Source organism: Motacilla alba, chromosome 5 (genome assembly GCF_015832195.1).
Source record: "Motacilla alba alba isolate MOTALB_02 chromosome 5, Motacilla_alba_V1.0_pri, whole genome shotgun sequence".
NCBI lineage: Eukaryota > Metazoa > Chordata > Aves > Passeriformes > Motacillidae > Motacilla > Motacilla alba.
Window position 1 is genome coordinate 15,803,127 of NC_052020.1, and position 22,471 is coordinate 15,825,597.

Consider the following 22,471-nt stretch of genomic DNA (forward strand, 5'->3'; position numbering starts at 1 on the left):
AGAACATGCTGTTAGTTTAAAAAAAAAGGCCATCGAGCTCAAGAAAAGTGATAAATCACAAAGCTCTTCTCTCCCCAAGGTCAGCAATTGCTCTACCATCCAGTAGCCATGCAAGGAATGATTCTCCAGAATTTATCTATTCCAAGCACACTGGCTTTTTGTAAATGCTGTGTGACCCCAGACACCTCATTTTACAAAAAAAAAACCAGCTGTCAGCTGCAAAGACCCTTGGCAGCCTCACCTACCTGCACACATTGAGAAAGCCTTGGGAGAAGACAGCTGCGAGGAGATGGGCCTCTGGAAGCTCTTCTAGAGGTGCTTCTCATTCAGGTTTGGCAATGGAGGGGATGAGCTCAGAGTAGGAGAGGGCTGCACCAGGAAAACTCAACACCCAGCCACACTGAGCATCTCTCAAGAACATCCCCAAAGCAAATTAATTCACAGAGTATCTGGGACATGAATGTTTTTTATGAAGGCAGACCTGAGTTTAGCACATGTGCCAAAGTTGGGGGTGGTGTGGATCAGTGCATCCAAAGCAGAGAAACCTTCAGCAGAGGCCTTTGCAGGTATGAACACATCCTTTGTCACATCCAGAGGGAACACCAAAGCCAAGTGTTTTAACTGGACTGTCTTAAGTGAAAACCTTCATGCCAAGATTCAGGCTTCCATGTCTAAAGTGCTCTGACTTGTATGTAAAAGTCAAGAGGAAGATGCTCTCTATCCAGGGCAAAACCAGATGCCAGCTGGGCTGGTTTCCACGTGAGACAGCCTCCTCTTTCATGGGCACTGGGCTCTTCACTGGCTCTTCCAAGGGGGCAATGTTTCTTTTACAAAGTCAGCAATGACTGATTCACAACTCAAAGTGTCAGTTTCCCACCAAGAGCTTTTCAGGCTCAGACAAGGACATCTGCAATGCCCATGTTCACGAGCAGGGTGATGAAGCACTCGTTTGCAAAACCACCATCTTCCCAGATGCTGCTCACAGAATGTAAAATATGATACGGGTTGGGTTGTTTGCAGGTCAAGGCCTCTTTTCAGCTCAGTTAAACTCTTCTTCCTAGCTGACTCTGTGTTTGTTTCTGCAATTGAGTGGAAATAAGTGCCTGCAGGGGTTTCATCACCTCTCTGTGAAATCAGCAAAGCTGGTTGAGAAATTCCCATCTTGTTGACATGCAACAAGTCATCACTGATGGGTACCGTTCACCCAGAGCACTGAACTTCTTCAGGGAGCACTTTTTGCCCAGCAGCATGAAAGCTATGAAATCCTCCTGCTGCTTCTCCTTTGGTTCCATCCTACCTAGACCTGAAATCTGGAGAAATGAGAAGTCTGTTTTTTCCAGGTCTGCCCACAAAGTTCAAATTGGAGCTTTGGGAAGCACCTCTGTGCACCCATTATTGTTCCTGTTTCTCAGACTGGACTGTCCGGGGCTTCTACCCCCCTCCCTTCCTGCCCGTGGCAGGACAAGGTGCATTGAGATGTAAAGTGGTCCAAACAATATTTCTGTGTCCAGAAGCAAAACAAGCCCAACCTGGGGCAGGAACAGTCCCAGATACAAGAGCCTCAGCAGCAGTCAGAGCAGGGGAAAGGGGCTGGGAAAAGGGAGGAGGAAAAAGGGGGAGAGAAGGCTAGGAGAAAGAGGGTAGAGAAAGGGAACTAGGGATAAGGATCCAGGAGCTGGAGTTTTTAAAAAATAAGCCCATGCATGACAAAAGTACACATTTTGCCCATAAAATTGCAAGGCAATGCTAGCTAAGGAATATTTATAAAGCAGGCGTGCTTGCTCCTAGTGAGAAGAGCTTAGATGCTCTCCAGCTCTCAAAAACTCTAAGACTAGCCAAAAAATCTGTGGCTGGAGGACAGCCAGCCCATACCCAGGCCGAATGATGACAGCCCGTAATCATTTTTGTCTCACTGCAGACAACTGGTGACAAGCACATATGAGGCTCAGCCTCCTCCTTGTGCAGCCTTCCCATTTGATTTCCTTGAGCGCAGGGACAAATAACAAAACAAAAAATCACTGAATGAGGGAATAATTAACTTTGGGAGGGGTTGTGGAGGTCAGAAGTCTTGGATCTGAATGTAAATAACTGAGATTATAAATCTTAATAACAAACACCTCAATTTTCAATGCTTCTTGACTCTTTTAACAGATCTCTGCTTGGCCCAAGCCCTGCTTTTTGCCCTGCCACTGACCTGCAAAGCTGCTAATTAAATGCAGAGAGACAAACTCCCCAGCCACCACCTGGGCACCTTGGATGGACTGGACACCTGCTTTTGCCTCCTTAACCACCAGCAAAACCCTCTTTGCCGCTCTGGTGCAGGATCAGGCAAGGGCTGGCTCCTGCCTCCTGGAAAAAGCCACTCAGACACCTCCAGCATTGCCACATGGCTACCGACGAGCTGTGCAGCCATGGGAGCGGGCTTGCGCAGCATCGCTGCTTTCTCTCCCTCTTAAACACGGGCTCCATCTCCAGAAGAAGAAACCTTGGCTGGTGAGGCTCTAATGGGGCCACAGAGCAGATGACACAGAGACCCGGCTCAGAGCACGTACTGCCCTGCCCTCTAGATGCAGACACGGGAATACAGCACAGACAAAAGCCGAGAAGAGCTGGTTTCCCCCCTCCTTTACTTCTCTTCTTGTCGCATCTTCCACCCTCCAAGTGCACGAGGAGCATTGGTGACGCAGAAGATGCTCAGACATCTGGCTTTGATCGATGAGGGACAACCACACCCGCCAAGGCCACAGGGAGGTGAAAAGGAGATGGCTTGCACACGAGACAGGGCTGTCTGCCTTCCTGCAAACACGCTCCCGAGCAGGCTGTGTTCATTTGGGGTGAAATAAGGCATGAAATGAAGCCCAGATCCACCAGCCCTGCTTCAAACAGCTGCCAGCAGATACTAAGAGGATCCTGCCAGAGGAGGAGAGTGCTCAAAGCCGTGCTGTAAGCACACAAGGCTTACTGAGAAGGAGAAATGATGACAGAGGGAAAAAGCAGCCTTGGCGGTGCTTTAAAAGCTGGAGCTGGGTGGAGAACATCCCCACCTGCTCGCCTCTCCCTCCTGAACAAACAACTTGGTTTACTGAGATTTACTGCACAAAGGCTCACTCCAGGTTGCCCAGAGCCAGCCCAGCTGGGTGCTCACTCCCACGTTCCCTGGCCTTTCCCCTAAAAGCACCACGGGCTTCCCTCTCAGCTCTGCTCACCCAGCACTGCGCTGCCAATCCAGGCACTGAGCACGGCCAGAGCTGGAGAGAGAAGGGGCAGGCTCTGGTATGGGGAGTAAGAACGTTTCTCAAGGAGGCTGTCTCTGCACCTCCTTCAACTGCATCTGTTTTGGGACTAATATGCACATACTTTTATGCCCAGCTCCATAAATTATGCAGTGAACCTCAAGGCTATGACTTCAAAATAGGGGGACTGGAAAAAGCACACATACACACACAAAAAAATAAGAACTGCCTGTTCCAAAAGCCCTTTCTGGATGCTGCATGGCCCTAAATCACCACAACAGCATCACCAAAAACCAACCTGGCAATAGATTTGGAACCTCAAACCCAATTCAGAGATGTTCCCTTCTGCACAGCCTGTTCTAGGCTGATTCTAACGTTGAGACTGAAGGCTGAGGCTTTAAAACCTCCCCTTACAAGTCTTTCTCAGGTGACTGATTTCCTCCTCCATCTCATTAGCGGCTGCCAGCAGATGCTGTTTCCCCAGCAGAAGCCACACTTCACTTGTTACAGTCATCTCAAAACCACCCTGTCATTTCTCCCCTCCTCATGGCCACAGCGAAGCCTGGAGAATATTCATCAAGAGGCAGACACAGCAGCAGCTTTTTATGGTTAAGCTCAGGTCATTAATCTCTATCGAGACTTTTCATAATCTTCCTCAGCTTCATGTTTGTTTAACTCTTGGATAGTTGCTCTGTGGAGCTCTGGGTAATCACAGATTAAGTGCTTTTTAATATTAATAGCTTTTCATTAATGTGCCAGGCTCTCTCCCCTCCAGAGTCCAGGCAATAGCTATTAGCACTGAGCCTGCAGCTCCCTGTGGTGAAAAGGACTTTTTTCTTTGGGGCCAAAATTCCACAGCATGAGCCCAGATCTTGTGTTCTGCAGCTGCTTTGTAGCAGAAGGATTTTAGAACAGGAGCAATTCCCAGTGCAGGGAGCTTCCTCCTGCAGATGGCTCAGAGAAGCTGCTCTGGAGTCACCCCAAACTGCAGCATACTCAAGGGCATGTAGCAGCACCACTCTGATGCCCTCATCCTTCTAGGAGAGATCTTTGCTTACCTAGCCCCAACACCAAGGTCCCACAAAGCAGGGTGGGGCAGGGCATGTGGCCACAAAAAAACTCCCAGATTAAACATGAAACTTGCCCAGAAGTGACGTGAGAGCTGCAAGCCAGCCTTTACCAGGGTGGTGTGATCACAGTGTGAAAACAAGAGCTTCAGCCCCTCCACCCTGGCAGGACCTCCAGGTGCCAGAGGTGCAAACCTTGCTGTGCCACTCCTGTAGGACCACGTGAGGTGAAAGGAGCTGACACTGTGCGTCTTCATCCATGTGGTGCACGGGGCTGGCCACTGGTGAGTCCCAGAGCCCAAGTCACATCTTTGTGTGCACAAGTCATCATGGGCTGAGAACAGGCTAAGCATGAAGCCACATTGCTTCTCATTTAGCCTCTAGCCAGGACACAGAGCACACATTGCAGAGGCACTAAAGAGCTGGTCCAACATCTCCAACACCTTCCTCAATCCCCTGTATTCCTTCTCTCAAGCCTCTTACATTCTTCAATATCTTGGTCTTGTTTAAAAGCCCTCACAGGAAACATGAAGGCTTTCCAAGAACACACTTCTTGCCAAGTTATTCACCACTAAAGAAACTTCCCATCCATGCCACAGGCACGTTAACCCTCTGCTTTTTAAATATCAACGGACTCTGTTTTGCATGAGCCTGAAGCTCTGTGTATTTCTGCCCCCCCAGCCCATGAGCAGTTGGGATCAGCTGGCTCCTGCACCCATGACATCCCCTCTAGCACCTTCTGCTCCATGTCCAGCCTTGCCCTGGGATGCTGAGCTGCCCTGTCCCAGGTGTAACATAGAGCACGAGCTGCACCAGCAGCCAGACCATCTCTTGGCCAGGATGAATCCCAGTTCCCTCTTTGCTGACAATGAGCTGGGACCAGCGTGTCTAGAACTTGCTGAGCAGAAGCCCCTCACTCCTCCACAAGCCCACCGTCCTGCTCCCTGGGTGGAGAAGGAGACCCCCACTATCTGGAGTGCAGGGGCAGCTTGAGGTGGGACTTGGACTTCAGTCCCAGGGCTTTGTCCACCACCTCCGGGGGCTGCAGGATGTGCCACTGGGCGAGGGGCCGGCGTGGGTTGGACAGCATGTCAGACCAGTGCCGCAGCTGGTTGCCCGTGGCTCGGCAGCCCAGGAAGAGTTTGCCAATGGGCTCATTCTTGGTCACTTTGTCATGATCCCAGACGGAGATGACCACGTCCACGTTCTGGGGGGGGACACAAAAAAGAGGGTCAGTGGGAAGAGGTTTGCTGCAGTGGGGACCTGCTCAGCCCTGGGCACTTCAGGGAAACCCACCTGGATCTGACTGAAAGGCACCTCAAAAACAAACACCTCGTTGAAGTAAGGGCTTAAGGTGTTTTTCTTCACACTTGTTCTTTTTTTCTTCCATTTCTTCCTGTTCAGAATGAGATGCACCTTGACAAAAGGATCTGAAGAGAGAGAGGGCACACCTGGCACAAGTGGCAGTTTTTGACTGAAGAACTCAGCCACAAAACAGCTTTCCTCTTCCCAAGGAGACCATGGCATCCCACTTTTCACTCCTCATGGTGAGACAGCCACCTCAAAGCTCGCTTCCTTCTGCCAAGCTCTCTGTACAATCCAGCCATGACATCTCCTCCTGGGAGACACCTCCAGTACTGCCCAAAGCTGGAGTATCTGTGCTGGGAGTCAGCCAAGGGATGAATATGGTGGTCACAGCAGGAAGCAGGTCTTAACACCAAGAGTTTTCAAGGCTTTGCAGCTCTAGGTGCCACCACTGAGGCCTGGGCAGGAGTAGGAAGGTCTGAGCACGAGCAGCCCCCACTGACCTGAGAGTCCATCAGAGTCCATCCACTTCAGCTGCCTGGCTTCCAGGATGAGCACCGTCAGCTTGCCGGTGCTGGGGACATAGCGCAGCGAGAAGCAGATCTCACCCAGATGCTCTTCCTGATGGAGAGATGACAGTAATTAGTAATTAGTACCAGGCAGAGGTGCCAGCTCTCCCGAGACTGGAGCACCAGGCTGGCCCCAGGTTTCCTGAGTCTCCCCCACTCTCATGCTTGCTCCTAAGGGCTTGCTTCTTGGGGCAGTGGCAAGCCAAGCAACTGCACATCCCTCCCAGCAGTTTCTCACCCACCAACCTCCACTTTACTGGCCACTGCCAGGTCACTCCACTGCTCGATGACATGCTGCAGGTCGACACTAGCCAGGGGCAGCCGGACCTCACCAATGATGTCATGCTTGGAAAAGCGGTTGAAGTCATAGATCTGCATCACCAGTGTGGATTCAGACACCTCAGCCTGGGGTACCTGCAGGGGAGGACCCAAAAGCCTGGACTCACTCCTCAGTGGCAGCCCTGCCCCATGAGGTTATTCCTCTCTCACCTTTCCCAGTCCTGATTGCACAAGCATCTCCCAATACGGAGAGGTTTTTGCCCGGGGAACAGTGTCTATGCAACACTCTTGATGGGACCAGAAAAACATCATTGGCTTTGGTTTGTACCTGGAAAGTGAAGCTCTCGTTGAAGACGGGGTTCAGGGTTTTGCGGTAAACCTTGGTCTCATATCTCTTCCTCCTATCGGACGTCAGGTAGACAATCACATACGGGTCAGATGTGCCTCCACTGTCCATGGCCTTCAGCTCAACTGCCTGCTTCACACCAACCTTCAGCTGGAGAGGAGTGAGGCACAAGGTCACTGGGTGGAGAAGAATGGGGTCAGGCAGCTCAGTGGGGGCTCAGGGGGAAGTGAGTGCAACAGTGAGGAACGCTGTGACACCATGCAGGCATGAGAGCCTGCAGGCAGCTGGGAGAGGCTGCAGGCAGCTGGGAGAGGGCACGTCCACCTCAGTGGGCAGCAAAGAGTGACCACGCAAGAGCAAGGCTTTTTCCCTGCTGTGCCACGGCCATGAGCATCCCCACCTCCTGCAGGCGGAAGTTGTACTCCAGGGAGTACTGCAGCTTTCCTCGCCACTTCTGCTCTACTTCCTGCTCCAGGTCCTCCAACTCGGGCTGGACCTGTGGCAGAGAGCAACACGCAGCCATGTCCCTGCCATGCCGTGCTCCAACCATCCCTGGGCTGGGCAGTGCAGCAGCAAACCCCTCAGAGGAGGAAAGTGGGATTGAGGGGAAGGCAGGACGCACAAGGTTGATCGTGGTGGGGTTGCTGACGGTGCACAAGCCGATTCTCTCCTTCTTCTTGGGCTTCTTCTTGGTACAGCAGCACTTGATGCAGATGAAGAAGAGAAGGAGGAGAATGGCCCCTGCCACAGCCACGGTGATGAGAGCCCATTTGGGTACTGGTGCGATGTTCAGGGAGCGGAGTTGGGTAGAAGAGTTAAAACCAAGCAAAACATATAGAGTACATTTAAACTTCTTCCTGGTCCTTCAGCATTCAGGAGATGTACTTTCAAAATTGCCCCCAGAACCCTGGACAGGCCCCATGCAGGGAGACTGAGGGAGGCTGAAAACCATTCCCCAAATGGGTAGCAAAGATAACATCTGCTCCTGAAGCAGTGTGGTACTACTCTGCAGTAAAACCTCCCTGATGGAGCCTACTAGAAAATGGAATTTGAAGGGAGGGTGAAGTGAATACACAGCCTCAGAGTCCAGCAGCCCCACCAAGTAATGCTGCCTGGGGGAAGAGGGCAAAAGACGCTGTACTCACACGGAATCCAGCTAAGCCAGCTGTCCAGGGAGCCCGGCCAAGCCGTGGTGGTGATGCTGGTGTGTGGGGAGGCTGTAGTCCTGCCCTTCCTGGCTGCCACTGCCATGGCTAATCTGGGGTGACCTGGGAACACAGGCAAAATTAACAGGGTGGGGATTTCCTCTCCAGTAGCACGTGCGCTGCTTGTAGCCCAGGGCTCTAATCAGAGCAAATACAATTAAATGTAGAGCTCAGGGTAAGCGATTAGAGCTTGGCCACATTGACAATGAGATGTGAAATGGAGCGGGAGGGAGCTGCTGGCAGGGAGGGCTCTGCGCCAGCCAGCCCCTCCCATGCAGCCTTCTCCTTCATATCCTTGCAAGTCTGCCTGCTGAAAGTGGAGAGACTGGGGGGTCCAGGGCGTTTTGAGAAGAGGAATCACTTGGCTGCAGGGGACAAAAGCCAAGAGCTGTTTTGTGCTGGCTCCTCCTTGGGCAGGCAGAGTGAGCTGAAGGGTTCCTCAGCTCCAGGAAAGCCCCATCATCAGCTAGCATCCCTTTTTGCTATTTTCCCTCCTGTCGCAGGGCTGAGGACCGATCAGGTTGGCTCCTGAGCTTGCAACAGGGCTGGTGCCCTCGGTGCCAGTGGCAGTGCTGCCACCAGGCTGGGGCCACACCAGCTCGGAAACTTTCCATGATCTTGGCCTGGGCACATGGCAACGCTGACACGGCCTGAGGGAAGGCTTCAGATTTAAAGCAGGATGGTTTTACAGCATTGCTTTCCCCATGGCAAAGCTCTTATTCTAGCATGAACACTTCCTCATAGCCAAATTCCTTTTGCGTCAGCAGGACAGGTGTGCCCGGAGCGTGCTGCGCGGTGAGTGGGTCTGCAGCCACCACGCACGGGTGGCACCCAGCCCCGGTGCCCTGGCTGGCAGCTATGTGCCTGTGGCTGTCCAGCCTCCTGCCCTGCCTTCCAGCGGATCCCTGCTCAAGCAGCCAACTCCACCTCGCTCTGCCTGCACCCTGCCCACGCTCTGCCCATCCCAAGGTACTCCTTGCATGGGGATCTTCCCGGGGAGTAGGAAACCACTTCCCCTTGCTGAGCCTGCAAAGCCAGCAAGCACTCTTTCTGTTTCCAGCTGTGTGCTTTGCTGCATGTGGGCAGGGGGCTGCAGAAACATGGGAATTGCTGTCACCCCTGTGGCATCATTGCTGGGACAATGTGGTGCAGATTAAATGACTTGTCCAGGGCCACCTGGGATATTTGTGTCATTGGACACCCGAAGCATCGCTCAGGTATTTTAGAGGTGCCAGGCTGCAGCTTTGGAGTGAAGGTTGGACAGGACAACACAGGTGAGCAGTCATCCGCCCAGCACACAATTAGGAGTGCCAGTACATTTTGCCTGCCACAGGCTGTGTCACATTAGTCTGACACTGACCCTGTTTAAAAAAAACTTTATCCCAACCCCGAAGAATGAACTGAGCCACCACTCTGGGAAGAAGGGAGACAGCCCTGCAGCAGTCTGGCACAGGAGGCATAGTCTCAGTGGGCAGACTGCTGGGAGCATCAAGCACCCATGTTCCTGGAAAAGGGGCTGGGGGAACCCTGACTCTCGCTCCCACCCTGTGCTGACTGGGGTCCCAAATCCAGACTTACCAACAAGTATCCTTCCCAGAGTCAGCCTCCCCTCCCTGCTGCCCAGGCTCCAGTCAAGCCAGCACGTGTGGCAGGGGCATGCTGTGGGCTGAGATGGGAGCCCAGCAGACACGCAGATGAGGGTGCAGAAGGGATGGTGGCTGCAGTGCACAGCCCAAACAGGAAAGTCTGCTTTGCCAGCTCAGGAGCCGGGTGGCCCCAGCAGCTCCACCAGCCCCACCTCACCGCTGACCCAAGCAGTGTTCAAGCAGGCGAAAAGCCAGCGGGGAACTCCCTGCTGGACCAGGAAGCAAAACCTGCCCTCCTGCCTGCAAGAAGCTGGAAGGCATTGCTGCCCAGCTCTATGCACTGGGAAATTCACTTCTCCAGGTTATCCCTGCAGCAATGCTGGGCTGGACTGTGTGGCTGCAGGCACTTAGCACAAGGGAATGGACACTTTCAAGGGGATGGGTGCATGACTGCATCCATCCCTGGTGAGCTCTGCCCTTAGGAAGCCCAGCTCCTTGGCCCACAGGGCATGCACTGTGTGAAGGCCTGCAATATGTGTGTGTGGATGAACAGGAATGCTCTGCTGCAACACGGCAGGGAGGACAGACAGGACAAGGGGATACTGCTTGGGTGGTTTCAACCTCCAGCGCCAAGAGAAGCACCAGGCACACAGCCAGGAGCAATTTCAGAGGCTTCCCATTGCATTAAATTTATGCTTGTAAACTTCTTCCCTTGCTGCCAATTCAGCAAAGTCTGCCCAAAACTTGCCTTATCACCGACAGGTTTGTTGGTGCTCTCCAACAAATTTATTACATAAATTTGGGGTGGTGTCAGAAGCAGGGAGCAATACTGCAAAACTGCTAGTGTCTAGTGGCTGATGTAGCAATGGGAGGAGATGCCCCAGAAACCAGACCTGTCCCAGCTCTGCCCCGCCACCCTGACTCACCAGTCCTTCCAGATTTTCACATGGCCACCAAGACATTCCACAGTGCGTGCCTAGCCACAGGAGAGGGGCTAGGGCTGCCCTTCAGCCACCCAAAAAATAGCCACACTAACAAGGGCCTTGCACTCCTGCTGCTCTGAAAAGCACCATGTCCAGGAGCAGGAGATGCAGGAATGATGCTGCAGGAATGATGCTGCAGCAAACCTCTGGGGGAACTTTCTGCTCTAAACTGGAAGTCCCAAGGGATGCACAAGAGCAATTCATTATGGGGATGGGGGAATAAGGAATATTAAAATCCTCCAGGGAAAGGGGGTCTGCATATGCACACTAAAAGCTGAGCATGTAAGTAGCCTTTTCAACAGGTTGTTTGCTAGACACAGCTAAAAAAGAGATTCAGATCTTAGAAAGAAATTCTTTACTCAGAGGGTGATGAGGCACTGGAACACATTGCCCAAAGAAGTAGTGGCTTCACCCCTGGAAGAGTTGAAGGCCAGGTTGGCTGGGGCTCTGAGCAAGCTAATCTGGTGCATGGCATCACTGCCCATGGTGGAAGAGCTTGAAACTAGATGATCCTTAGGACCCTTCCAACCAAAATAATTCTGTGATTCTACGATCTTAGTGAGACCAAGCTGCACAGGACCCTGATGCCTTCCCACATTTTGGGAGGAGATTTGGTGATCCTGGTGATAACCTGGTGTCATGCAGAGGGAAAACTGCTCAGCCTAAGTGCAGGTAAGTTTGGTCTCCATTGGCAAGAGCCAGGCTGGCAGGCTGCAGCAGTGGACCTTGTACCAGCAGCAGGGCAAAGGAAAAGCTGTGGGATGGTCCTGTGTCAGCCCCCTTCCTGTCATCCTCTCCCCCCCACACCCCTGGCAGTCACACTCCTGGACAGAAAAGGGGTGTTGAGCCATCCTTGCACCATGAGCCCCACAGGGCTGGGTGCCACAGAGCCTACTCAGAAAAGTAAAATCCTAGCCCCAAAATCAACCCTGCTCAGGACAGCATGTGAGACATGGCGTTCAGAAAATTAGGGAAAAGAGACCGAAAACCATTACGGTAAAATTGCAAACGTGCTGCATCCAGCCATGCTCCGCACCGCTGCATGCCTTTGCTCCCTGCATCCTTGCATCTGTCGTAATACGACACGAAAAGACGACACGGACACTGCTGCTCTCCAGATGAACAAAAAAGAGGGACCTTTATTTTCTGACTCTAACATTTATAGTTTTCCAAAAGTGACCGTGGATTGGAGGGTGACAGTGCCACCTCTCCAATGACGCTGGACAGACCAAGAGTCCATAAATTCTCTCCTCCTCCATGAAAGAATGCAAAACATAAGTTGTTTACAGAACTGTGTGTGAGAAAGTTTGTTACAAGAATGCAAACATCAGAAGGCTTAGCAAAGTCTTAGAAAATCAGGGTGACATGCATCCACCGCCAGTCACTCTGCACCAGGTACCCCTATTTTTTTCGGTCAAAAATACAACCACTTGTAGGCTGGGAAATGAGAGGACTAGAGGCAGGCTATAAATACTCCAACTGCAGAAATAAGACATCACGGCTTGTGGACAGCGATCAGCCACTGAGCACAAGTGCCGAGAGGGCTCCGGAAGCAGGAACGGCGCCGGTGCCCTCGGCGCCGGTGCCCTCCCCAGGGTGACCGCGGCTGTGTCCGAAGCCAGGCCCAGGTGACCGTGATCCTGTGCAATGCCAGCTGGGAAATGCAGTCCGGCCCGGGCACGACGCCAAGCGGCTGGCTGCCTACAAATCCCAGCGCGCCGGGGAGCGGAGCTGCGCCCCGTCCCGGCTCCCGCCGCCTTCCTGCAGCGCGCCAGGGGGAAATATAAACAGCAGCGCCGGGCAGGGTGGGGATGGTGCCACGGGACGAGCCGTGCCGAGCCGTGCCGGGGAGCAGAGGCAGCGCTCGGGGTGAGTGAGTGTGGGCTTTTCTGTCTGGCAGGACCCTGTCTGTGTGCAGTGGGTAACATCTGCTCCCTGCTAGGCAGCCGTAGGAGCATCCGCCTGGAATGTTTTCCGGGGGTCTCGCAGCGAGACGTGTGCCTGTGCGGATCCGCGCGCCTGGATGCGAACAGCGCCGCGGGTTACCGGGGCACGGAGATGGAAAGGAGAAGTCGGGCATGGTTTGCCGTGCTTGCAAGAGCGAAGCGGAAATTAGAGGTGGATTCTCCCACCAGAAAGGGTCTGCTCAGCTCCGTTGCCTCCTTGCATTTAGTTTTGACTTTCAGAGAATACTTGGCTGAGATTGTGTCAGAGGAAAGCTTCTGCCTGCTGTGCTGGGCTGGTGTTTGCCACCCCCTCTGGGAGGAGACCCCTTCCCAGCATGGGGCAGGGGGCGGAGGAAGCAGAGGGATGCTCAGCATCTCCTGGCTTTCCGGGCAGCCCTGGCTGGGGGAGTAGCCCTGCTGCAGGACTTTCTGCTCCTCGGGCGGTCGGGGAGTGCACATGCAAGCTCTGAGCCCCCCACGGCAAGGCTGTGGCTCTCACGGTGGCATCAGCCAATGGCGCCTACTGGCCCAGGCAACACTTTGCAGTCCCTGAACAACAAACATTAATTAAATAAAACTGGGGCACAAGACAGGTCTCTGTGGATACCCTGACTTGTCCTTTACACTGCATGTTGGCTTTGCTCTTTGCTTGGCCAGCCCCCCAGTACAATAATCAGGTAGGGCATTACTGGCACAGGGGTGTGGAGGGGCAGACCAACCCCACTGCAGGGGTCTCAGCCTTTATCCAAGCCCTCACCACACACTTCTACTTACTCTGGCCTTTTACAGCTGCAAATGAGCTGCTGATGCAGTGAACTCCTTCATTTGTAGATACAAATTCACCATTCAAGCAAAAGTGGCAAAAAAAGGCAACAAGGATGTGAACTAGAAACCTACCTATAAGATCTAACCTACTGTGGCTTTTAAAGACAGCCTTATTTTGCTTGAAAAAAGAGCTCTTCAACAGCTTTCAGCAGTTCCACACAGAATTTTTCTCTTTGAGAAAAACGAAAGTAAAAATAAAGCAGAGATCTGTGTTTGAAAAGCCACTTTTCTATCACATTTAGTTGGAGCTATTAGAACAGTTTTTCTCGGAGCAAAGCTGCTGTCGGCAGATACAGGTTCATTTGGGCTGCTGTACTTGGTGTGTAGGATGTTTCCTGTCTCCTTTCCACTCTTCCCCCTCTCAAGAATGACTATAGATTGACTACATTATAATCTTTCAGTTTAATTTTATATTTTCTCTTAAAGGCTGAGAGTTGAAGATGGCAGAGCTAGAAAGCACAGTGATAAACACCAATGTAAAACAGGTAAAAGGCTGTCTATTACAAAACACACATCCTGTATTTCCAAACCAAGTCTTGAAATGCTACCACAGAAGAGAACATACCACAGCCCAAAACTGTGGTGGCCTGAATTGCTTGTGCCGGGGTTTCAGCAGAACTGGCTGTCCTGGGGCTGCTGGGCACCTGGTCCAGTGAAGTCCATGTGATTTCCAGTTGTTTGGACCGGGCAGGTACATTTGCTCACACCTAAATTTTGGAGCAGCCAGGGAGAAAGCAGCAGCTTCTCTGCATACACAGAAACTTTATTCAGCTGTCCAGAGCAGACACAAATGAAGGGTAGTACCATCAGTATATGCAGAGAAACCCAGCACAAACAGATGACTGTGGCTGTGCTGTCCCCACAAAGAACAAAATTATGGAGCAATCCCCTCTGTGTGAGCTGTTCTTGGAGCATGTGGCACTTATCAGGTAGGGTTTCACAACTGCCAGCCCCATCCTTGGTGGCCTGAAGATGAAGACTGGGTGTGGTACCTCTGGCATCAGGAACCGTGACACAGGGGTGATACCTCCAGCACCCAACCCTACCACTCTGGTAGTTGCCCCCTGCTCACCCCACGTCCCTGAGCTTCTTCTCTGCTGTCCCCTGACTCCTCTTTCCTCCCTGTCCTGCAGAAAGACCCCAGCACAGCACTGGTCATTGCTGTGACCACCAGAGCCATCTTCAACTTGGAGGAGGAGCACAAGCTCTACCTGGAGAAGGGCAAGGAGGAGTACACAAAGCACCAGCAGGCCAACCAGGACAAGCCCCTGCCACCAGGCACAGCCTTTGCCTTCATCCAGGTGAGCCCCACACCTGGCTAGGGGAACATGCAGACACTTCACAGGATGGGCTGAAAGCTCAGCTTTCTCAGCTTTAAGTCTCAACTCCCATCACGGGGTGTAGTTATGCCTGTGTTGATCTCTTAGCCTCATTGCAGGGCACTGAGACCTGTTCTCCTGACCAGTCCATCTTCCCCTGGCTTTTCCAGGATGGATGCTCTGTCTGGCTTTCATGCCAGCCTTGCCATAGCTGACAGATGCAGCATAAGCCACTAACCATAACTGCAAAAGAACCCCTGCAAAGGTACTGCAGTCATGCCTCTTTAAAAGAGTCCCATCTCCTCCCAGGCAGTGCAGTATGTTAACAAGAAGATCCTGGAGAGCAACCCAGCAGAGAGGGACCTCTTTGACATCCTGGTGCTCTCCAACAACAGCCCAGAGAGCGGCGTGCGCATCATCAACAGCGCCAAGCACTACGGTAAGGGGGACCCATCCCTGGCGGTGCCTGATGCCCCTGGGAGGCTGCAGGGCAGATCAGGCACCACAGTGGAGCATCAGTGGCAAACAGAGAGCCAGGGGATACAAGGGGAAGGGGTTCTCTTGGAGCCCAGCTCCCCTCAGCCATATCTTTCACACCAGGAAGTCGCAGCATTTTGCACAGTCCGGGCATGTTCAGGCAGGTACTGAAAATAAAAAAAAAAGTTGTTTAAAAAAGCCACCCTAAATCCCAGAGTGCTGTCAGGAGGAATGCTCATTTAAGGGAGGGACGGAGGGAATATTTACCTGCACTCTGCAGTTTTATAGGAGGTCAAGAACAACAGGTGAAGAAGACGCAGCAAGAACACAGGCAGGTTCCCCATACATCACTGGGAAATTCATTGCCCTGAGCTCTTGCAGAAAAGCACACCGAGACCCAGGGAGGAAGTGACCAGGGAGACCAGGGAGGGGCTGTGAGGAGGATGTTGATCTTAAGACTTCACTCACATCCCTTGTCCCAAAGGCCTGGAGATCTCCAAGTTCTGCTTTGTCAGTGATGAGGACTCCACACAGTACCTGAAGTCTCATGGTGTCAAGCTGTTTCTCTCTGCTGACAGGACAGATGTCTGCAATGCCCTCCGGAGAGGTACGTTCTCCCCTTCATCCCACATCCCCAAACCCACCACACTTTCCAAGCAGCTCAGTACCAAGAGACAACACCAGAGCCTGTGATTTCACAGGGATAAGGGGTGAATGGCACATTGAGAACCAGTATGGTCCTGAACAGTTCAATCTCCTCTTCTGTCCTTACCAGTATCCTGCAAACACACCAGACTTGCTTGGATGCCCTCACGAGTCACTGAGTGCATTATGCATCATTCTGAACACAGCTCTGCCATGGGCTGGTCATTCCCTGCCTGACATTTAAGCCTTTCTAACCAAAAATGCAATTCTGTTCATCAATGACGGTTTATCAGTGATTCCCAAGACTTTGTGAGGATGCCACAGAAATTTGCTGTCTTGGTACGTGCAGAATTTCTGTGTGCTCAGTAAGCACGTGTCTGACCTCAATCAGAGGAAGTGCAGTCTCCTCAACTCCTCTAATGGGGTTAATCACCTTCTTATTAATTCACCTGGGTATGAGCACATCAGCTGGCCACCGTCCTTCAAGGTCAGGAGCAAGCCATCTGCAGCCTGGACTTTCCTTCACTACACAGCACATTCCTGGAACCTCCTTGAGAGAATCATTGCCCTGACAAGTGTCTCCCATCTGGGAGCCTGGGTCCACATATGGGGGTGGGCAGGGAGCAGCTTGTAAGAAGAGACTGTAATTAAGCAATTACCACAATCAATGGAGATGCCAGCCCATATTATTCACACCACAGTGTGCTAAATCTGGGCATTAAAGATTGAGGCTTGGCAGGGTGAGCAAGCACCAGGAGGAGGGCTGCTCATGCCTTGACAACCACCCACCATCTCTTACCACACTTCAGTATCTCTCCAGAGCTCAGTTTCTGATCAGCAGCACTTTCTCAGGGGATAATACAGCCATGGAAAGGCTGGGCTGACTCCCCCAGAAAGCTCCCTGACTTGGAGGCCCTGGCATGGTGATGTGTGGGACAGGGCTGCAGCAGATGCTTGGGAGCAGCTGGCCTTGCATGAGCTGCCCCAGGGAGGGGTGTCCCTCCCGACTCCAGCTTGCTCTGCCTCACAGGGGTCTCAGCGGCGCTCGTCTTCCAGCAAGAGGTGCAGGCCCCCAGCACTGCACTGCGCGTGGTGTTTGACGGGGATGCCGTGCTCTTCTCGGACGAGACAGACCAGATCTTCCAGGAGCAGGGCCTGGAGGGGGCAGTGAAGTACGAGCGGGCCATGGAGGCCATCCCCATAGGAGAGGTGAGCATGCCACCTTGCTTCCATGGACACCCACAGGCTCTGCCATCTCTCCTGCCAGGGCTTTGGCATGAACAGTCACAAAAGCAGAAATCCTTACAGAGTCCCTATGCATCCACTACTCAGTCCCTGGTATGGGGCTGATCTGGAGTCGCACTGGAAATGGATCTGTTATCTCCTGTAAATAAGCCCTAAATATCTAGGATTGTGGCTAATCGCAACGCCACCTTTCGTAGGCTGTGACCTCTTGCTGTCCAAGTCCCTGCAGGACTCAGACCCAGAGGCACTGCTGGCTGGGATGTACCTTGCTGGTCACTTTGGGATTAGGATGAGCACCACAAGGCTCACCTTCCTCCCAGGGACTGCAGTGCACAGCCCCAGTCCCAATTGCCCGGTGCTGGAGCCCACGGGCATTGTGTGCTCTGCAGAGCCCTGAGAAAGCCTGGGAGAGGAACAAGTGGCTTGTACAGGCAGAGTAGGTGTTTCCTTATTTCCTACACACTCCCAAGTGTCTTGCTGTCCTTCCAGGGTCCCCTGAAGGCTTTTGCCATGCACCTTGGGAAGATGCGTAAGAAGTTTGGCCAGGAAGGATCCCCCATCCGCACCTACCTGGTGACAGCACGCAGCGGCCGGGACATGGGCGTCCGAGCCATCAAAACGCTCCGGGAATGGGGTCTGCCCATCGATGAGGCTTTCTTCATGGATGGGGCTCCCAAAGGCCCTATCCTCGCCCAGATCCAGCCTCACATTTTCTTTGATGATGGGCTTCATAACATCCAAGGGGCCCAAAATGTGGGGGTACCTTCTGCCTGGGTCCCTTCCTGCTGCTGATGGGCTGCAGGCCAGCAGTCCTCCCTCCCAGCAACACAGCGGACTGGGTCAGTTGGAGGCAAAACTTCTGGTGGAGAAGGAAAGATCTCCTAACATGCAGCAAGCAAATCTCAGGGAAAGGGGACGAGAGCATAGACTCTCATGCAAAGCTTGATGCATATTTCTGCTCCTCATAAAAGGTTCTCTACGTCTTAGGATAAAGCCAAAAGACACAACTGCTCCAGTGTGGGATTTGCAGGTCCCAGGATGAGGGAAGAGATGAGAATCTTGACTCCATGTTTCAGAAGGCTGATTTATTATATTATTATATTATATTGAAAATGCTATACTAAAACTATACTAAAAGAATAGAGAGAAAGGATACATCAGAAAGCTAGAAAGGAATATAAAAGAATGAATAACAAAATCTCGTGACAGCTCAGAGTCCCAACACAGCTGGACTGGGATTGGTCATTAAGTAAAAACAATTCACATGAGACCAATCAAAGATTCACCTGCCACATTCCACAGCAGCAGATAATTATTGTTGACATTTCTTTTCTGAGGCTCCTCAGCTTCTCAGGAGAAAAAATATGACAGCAACACTCCAGGATGGGAGGACACCTTTGCAGTGACACTGAGGACTACACCTACCTGCCATGTAGGACCTGGCGACTTTTCTCAAAAAAATTAGTGAAGCTAATGCCATAAACACAAGATGAAAGAAACAAGAAAAAAATGTTACTTTTGGCTGTGCTCAGACAGTCTCCAAGATTGAGCAATGCAGGAAGGACGTCAGCCTGTTGAGCCGAGTCCAGAGGAGGCCGACCAAGATGATTAAAGGGATAGAGCACCTCTCCTGTGAGGAAAGGCTGAGAGAATTGGAATTGTTCAGCCTGGAAAAGAGAAGGCTTCAGGGTAACCTAACTGCAGCCTTCCAGGACCTGAAGAGAACCTACAGGAAAGATGGAGAGGGATTATTTACAAAAGCATGTAGTGACAGGACAAGGGGGAATGGCTTCAAACTGAACAAAGGCAGGTTTAGATCAGATATTAGGAAGAATTTTTTTTCTGTAAGAGTGATGAGGCACTGAAACAGGTTGCCCAGAGAAGTTGTGGATGCCCCATCCCTGGGAGTGTCAAAGGTCAGGTTGGAGCTCTGAGTAACCTGGTCTAGTGAAAGGTGTCCCTGCTCACACCAGGATGTCTGAAACTGGATGATCTCTAAGGTCTCTTCCAACCCAAACCATTCTATAATTTATTCCCAGGATCTCTGCCTAAAGGGAGCTCTCAAGACCCTGCCTCACCAGACACACTCCTCTTGGTTTCCTGATGTGCTAGTGAGTGCCTGATGTGCTTCAGGCAGCTCCAGCCAAACTCAGAAGAGGGAGAAAGACTCCAAAACTGTAAAGGACCTACAAACCTATTAGAAATGGGTGAATGGGTTGAAGAAAGAAAGCCCAAGCTATTCCTCCTCATAAAGAGCCTATAGCACAAGACAGCTTTCCTCAGACGTGTACTGCTCAGAGTGCTTTTAGGAGAGAGACACGTAGGACACACAGCTCCTGGAGCTGCAAGACAAGGCTGCAGCCCAGCACTGAGGTCCCACCTCAGACAAGGCTGCAGCCCAGCACTGAGGTCCCACCAGGAGAGGGCACTGGAGATAGGCTGCCTGCAGCGCAAGCCATGCAGGGGCCCGGGCTGCAGACCGGGACTACGGGGGCTGGGGCAGGACTGGGAACTGTGGCCAGGCTTAAATGGATCTCCAGAGCCCTGGGTGGAGGGCATGGGTGGGGGTCTCAGGAGCAACTGCTCCTTGCACATGGGGTACGTGGGTGTGCTCGGTTCCCTGCCTGTCATGACACCACACCCCAAACAGGGATGCCTCTCCTCTGGCAGTTTGGACTCAATTTTCCTGGGGAACAGGGAACCTGCAAGGTTTGCCGGCAAGTTTAGTTCCCCAGGGGTGGATGTGAGTTGCCACTAGAGGCCACTGTGCTGCCTGGGGACATGGCACATCAAATCCCTGCCAGCTGTCCAGAAATGCCTTGAAAAAAAACCACAAACTGGCTGCTCAGGTGGCAGTGGGACTATGGACAAGGAGATAAAGACGATGCTGGCTTAGTTTTTTTAATCTCAGTGTAATCAGAAAATAATTATTTTAAAGGCTTCACAATGTTGCTCTCACCAAAGCTTATTTTCCCCCAATAAATAAATAAACAAGCATCCCAGTGTGAGTGCTTATTCCTCATGCCTGTGTCTAGCAGTGTGGGAGGAAGGGTGGGATAACTCAGTGCTCCTTTACGTACATTCATTATTTATCAAGTGTTTGGCATGTTCATCAAAACGGCTTGAATACACAAGGAACCTTCAGTGGGCTTTGGATTAGGTCCCAGAATGTCATCTTGTATCTGTCTCCAAGCTCAGTCCTGCTACCTTGAGCATGAGATTCTGCACTTCTTGCCTTAGCAAGGGCAGCTGCTGGCCCTGACATGCCACTGGTAGAGGTCCTGTCCCAGCCTTCGTGGCCACCGTTTGGGTCCAAACCCGGGGCTACTAGGGCAGGGCAGGGATGCCAATGTGCACAGATTCGATAAGAAACCACCTCCAAAGAAGCAAAGCCTGGCAGGGTCTTGGCACCAGGCATCTGGCCCCTGGCCCCAGCTCAGTGCAGATGCTGAAATTAGATGTTTCGAGGTAGCAGCATCAACAACATCAGCCACTCATCATTTGCTAATAATGCTAAGCAGCCGTCAGCTGAGCAAACATTAATTACAGGATGCTCCAAACATGCTCAGTAAGCAGGTGCAGATATTCGTCCCACTTTTGTGCAGGTCAGATACCACCAGGCTCAGTGCCGGAATCCAAGCCCTCACCTCTAGCCCTGCCTGCCACACACAGCCGGCTGCTTCCATGGCAACTGCTGCTGGACACAGACCCAGCGCTGGAGGTGATGGTGGTCCTGGGCATCTTCCACCACCTTGACCCATCACATTTGCCGATGCTGGGACGGGCCCAGCAGGAGCTTGGTCACAGCCTTGGGAAGAGAGGAAATTAGCTGAGTCAGGGGTGGTGGGGACAGGCCCACGTGAGCCGCTGCACTGTGTGGGATGCTAAGGCAGCGGGAAAGCGCCACATGCCTTCCTCCAGCACTGTCAGCACAGTGGGGGATGACAGGGCAAAACGTGCCCAAAATAGGAAAAAAGGAAGGAAACTAGGGGCTTGTGGGGTTGCATCATATAGGGCCAAGTACAGCTGCTTCAGGCCATAGTTCAACCTTGTAGCATCAAAACTGCCCTTATTGCCCTGCTCCAACGATGCGCCATCGAAAACACCCTCTGTCAAGGGCTGCTGCAGCTTCATGCCCTGCTGCAAGGACAAACTTGCTGTTTCTGTCTTAAAGGCAGCTGCAATAAGTTCATTTATGCTTGGGATGCTCTTCAGGTTTTGGCTTTCTGAGGCATTTTAAGCTCCCTCCTTCAAGGGATTGCTGATGCTCGAGGGTCTTGTGCCGCTGCTGCAGCCTGAAGAGGGTTTAGCTGCTGGGGCTGGTCATGGCATGCTTCTCTGATACCCATTTCAGGTTTTGCTGGCCAGGGCAAGGCAGGCGCAGACCACACTGCCATGTCACCACCACAGACAGGCTCTCTTTGAACCCTGCTGGGTTTCATACCTTTCTGCTCTGGCAAGAGAAGTGTAAAGGGGGCTCTGAGGACCTGCACTTGATTCTGACCATTGCTTTCCAACAATCCCCCATGACCCCAGCCAAAGCTGCCTGGTGTCTGGGTTCCCCTCTGAGACACCCTCCTGGTCCAGAAAAGGAAGTGGGCCCCTACTCTTCTCAGCCACAGGCCAGCTGCCTCCTCTGCAGGGCTCAGTTCTGCCAGCCATGGCAAACAAGTGGCCCTTGTTTCAGGGTGGGGCGCGTGACCCCAGGGATCAGAGGCTGCAGCTGGTTGGCCCCAAGGAGTTGTGGGAGACCTTTGCCCAGGACCATGCCCTTAATCCCTCCCTCACTGCACCAGTCAATTTAGGGTTGCAATGCTGAAAACAAAACAACTCAGTGCTAAGCAAGAGAAAGGGTTTTATGAAATGGTGGTACTGCAGGGAGGGAAGATTGGCGGGTATTTATATGCTAATAGAGATCTGCAGTGGCAGTGTCCGAGCTGTTCAGCTTCATTGACTCCTGGCTGCAGAGGGAGAGGATGCTAGAGGCTGCAGAACCTGGGTGCAGCTGCAGTGTCTGCCAAGAAGGCTCCCACACCTCCCTAACCTACAAGCACCTTTGGTCATGAGCACTGAGCAAGGCAACTTTACATTTTTGACCATAACTCTAGCTGTAAGTCACCCTGGTGGCAGTGTACCTTGAGAAACACTCAGGAGTTCTCAGCCAGAGAGGCAGAGATGCCACATCCCACGCTGCAAAAAATTATTAACACGCTGTTGTGCATATAGAAGGTCAGAGAGAGGGTGTGCAAAGCCACAGACTGTGCTTGCCAACGTGCTTAAAACTGGTTTCAAGATCTTAACCCCAGGCAGTCACACTTAAAATAGTGTCTGTGGTGGCAAGTAAAGATGGAGCTTAGCAGAAAGGTGACAATAAATTAGAATTCAGAGCCTTTGTGGAAATATTGACACAGCAGAAACTGCCCCAGGAGGTCCAGACTGAC

At 52.2% G+C, this 22,471-nt stretch overlaps 2 protein-coding genes across 2 annotated transcripts; one reads left to right on the top strand and one right to left on the bottom strand.

The window, feature by feature from the left end:
* Nucleotides 1–1,828: 1,828 nt before the first annotated feature.
* On the bottom strand, nt 1,829–9,707 carry SYT8 (synaptotagmin 8). The gene is made up of 9 exons (XM_038138399.1): nt 9,583–9,707; nt 7,945–8,067; nt 7,422–7,576; nt 7,200–7,295; nt 6,782–6,949; nt 6,421–6,588; nt 6,109–6,226; nt 5,597–5,730; nt 1,829–5,507 (listed from the first exon to the last, which is right to left on the bottom strand). The coding sequence occupies exons 2-9, from the start codon at nt 8,048–8,050 to the stop codon at nt 5,268–5,270; spliced, it is 1,185 nt and encodes a 394-aa protein (XP_037994327.1). The 5' UTR covers nt 8,051–8,067; nt 9,583–9,707; the 3' UTR covers nt 1,829–5,267.
* Nucleotides 9,708–12,235: 2,528 nt separating this feature from the next.
* On the top strand, nt 12,236–18,161 carry LOC119702151 (cytosolic 5'-nucleotidase 1A-like). The gene is made up of 7 exons (XM_038139683.1): nt 12,236–12,442; nt 13,771–13,829; nt 14,478–14,645; nt 14,973–15,102; nt 15,625–15,747; nt 16,816–16,994; nt 17,520–18,161. Exons 2-7 carry the CDS (start codon nt 13,785–13,787, stop codon nt 17,820–17,822), a joined length of 948 nt encoding a protein of 315 aa, XP_037995611.1. The 5' UTR covers nt 12,236–12,442; nt 13,771–13,784; the 3' UTR covers nt 17,823–18,161.
* Nucleotides 18,162–22,471: the final 4,310 nt, after the last annotated feature.

Bases quoted from the DNA above. Each gene is read 5' to 3' on its own strand.
- LOC119702151 (XM_038139683.1), top strand. From the start codon at position 13,785: ATGGCAGAGCTAGAAAGCACAGTGATAAACACCAATGTAAAACAG. The intron at 13,830-14,477 runs GTAAAAGGCTGT...CCTGTCCTGCAG, and splicing joins TAAACACCAATGTAAAACAG to AAAGACCCCAGCACAGCACT. The intron at 16,995-17,519 runs GTGAGCATGCCA...CTGTCCTTCCAG, and splicing joins AGGCCATCCCCATAGGAGAG to GGTCCCCTGAAGGCTTTTGC.
- SYT8 (XM_038138399.1), bottom strand. From the start codon at position 8,050: ATGGCAGTGGCAGCCAGGAAGGGCAGGACTACAGCCTCCCCACACACC. The intron at 7,296-7,421 runs GTGCGTCCTGCC...TCTCTGCCACAG, and splicing joins ACCCCACCACGATCAACCTT to GTCCAGCCCGAGTTGGAGGA. The intron at 6,589-6,781 runs GTACAAACCAAA...CCTCCCCTGCAG, and splicing joins ACGAGAGCTTCACTTTCCAG to GTACCCCAGGCTGAGGTGTC.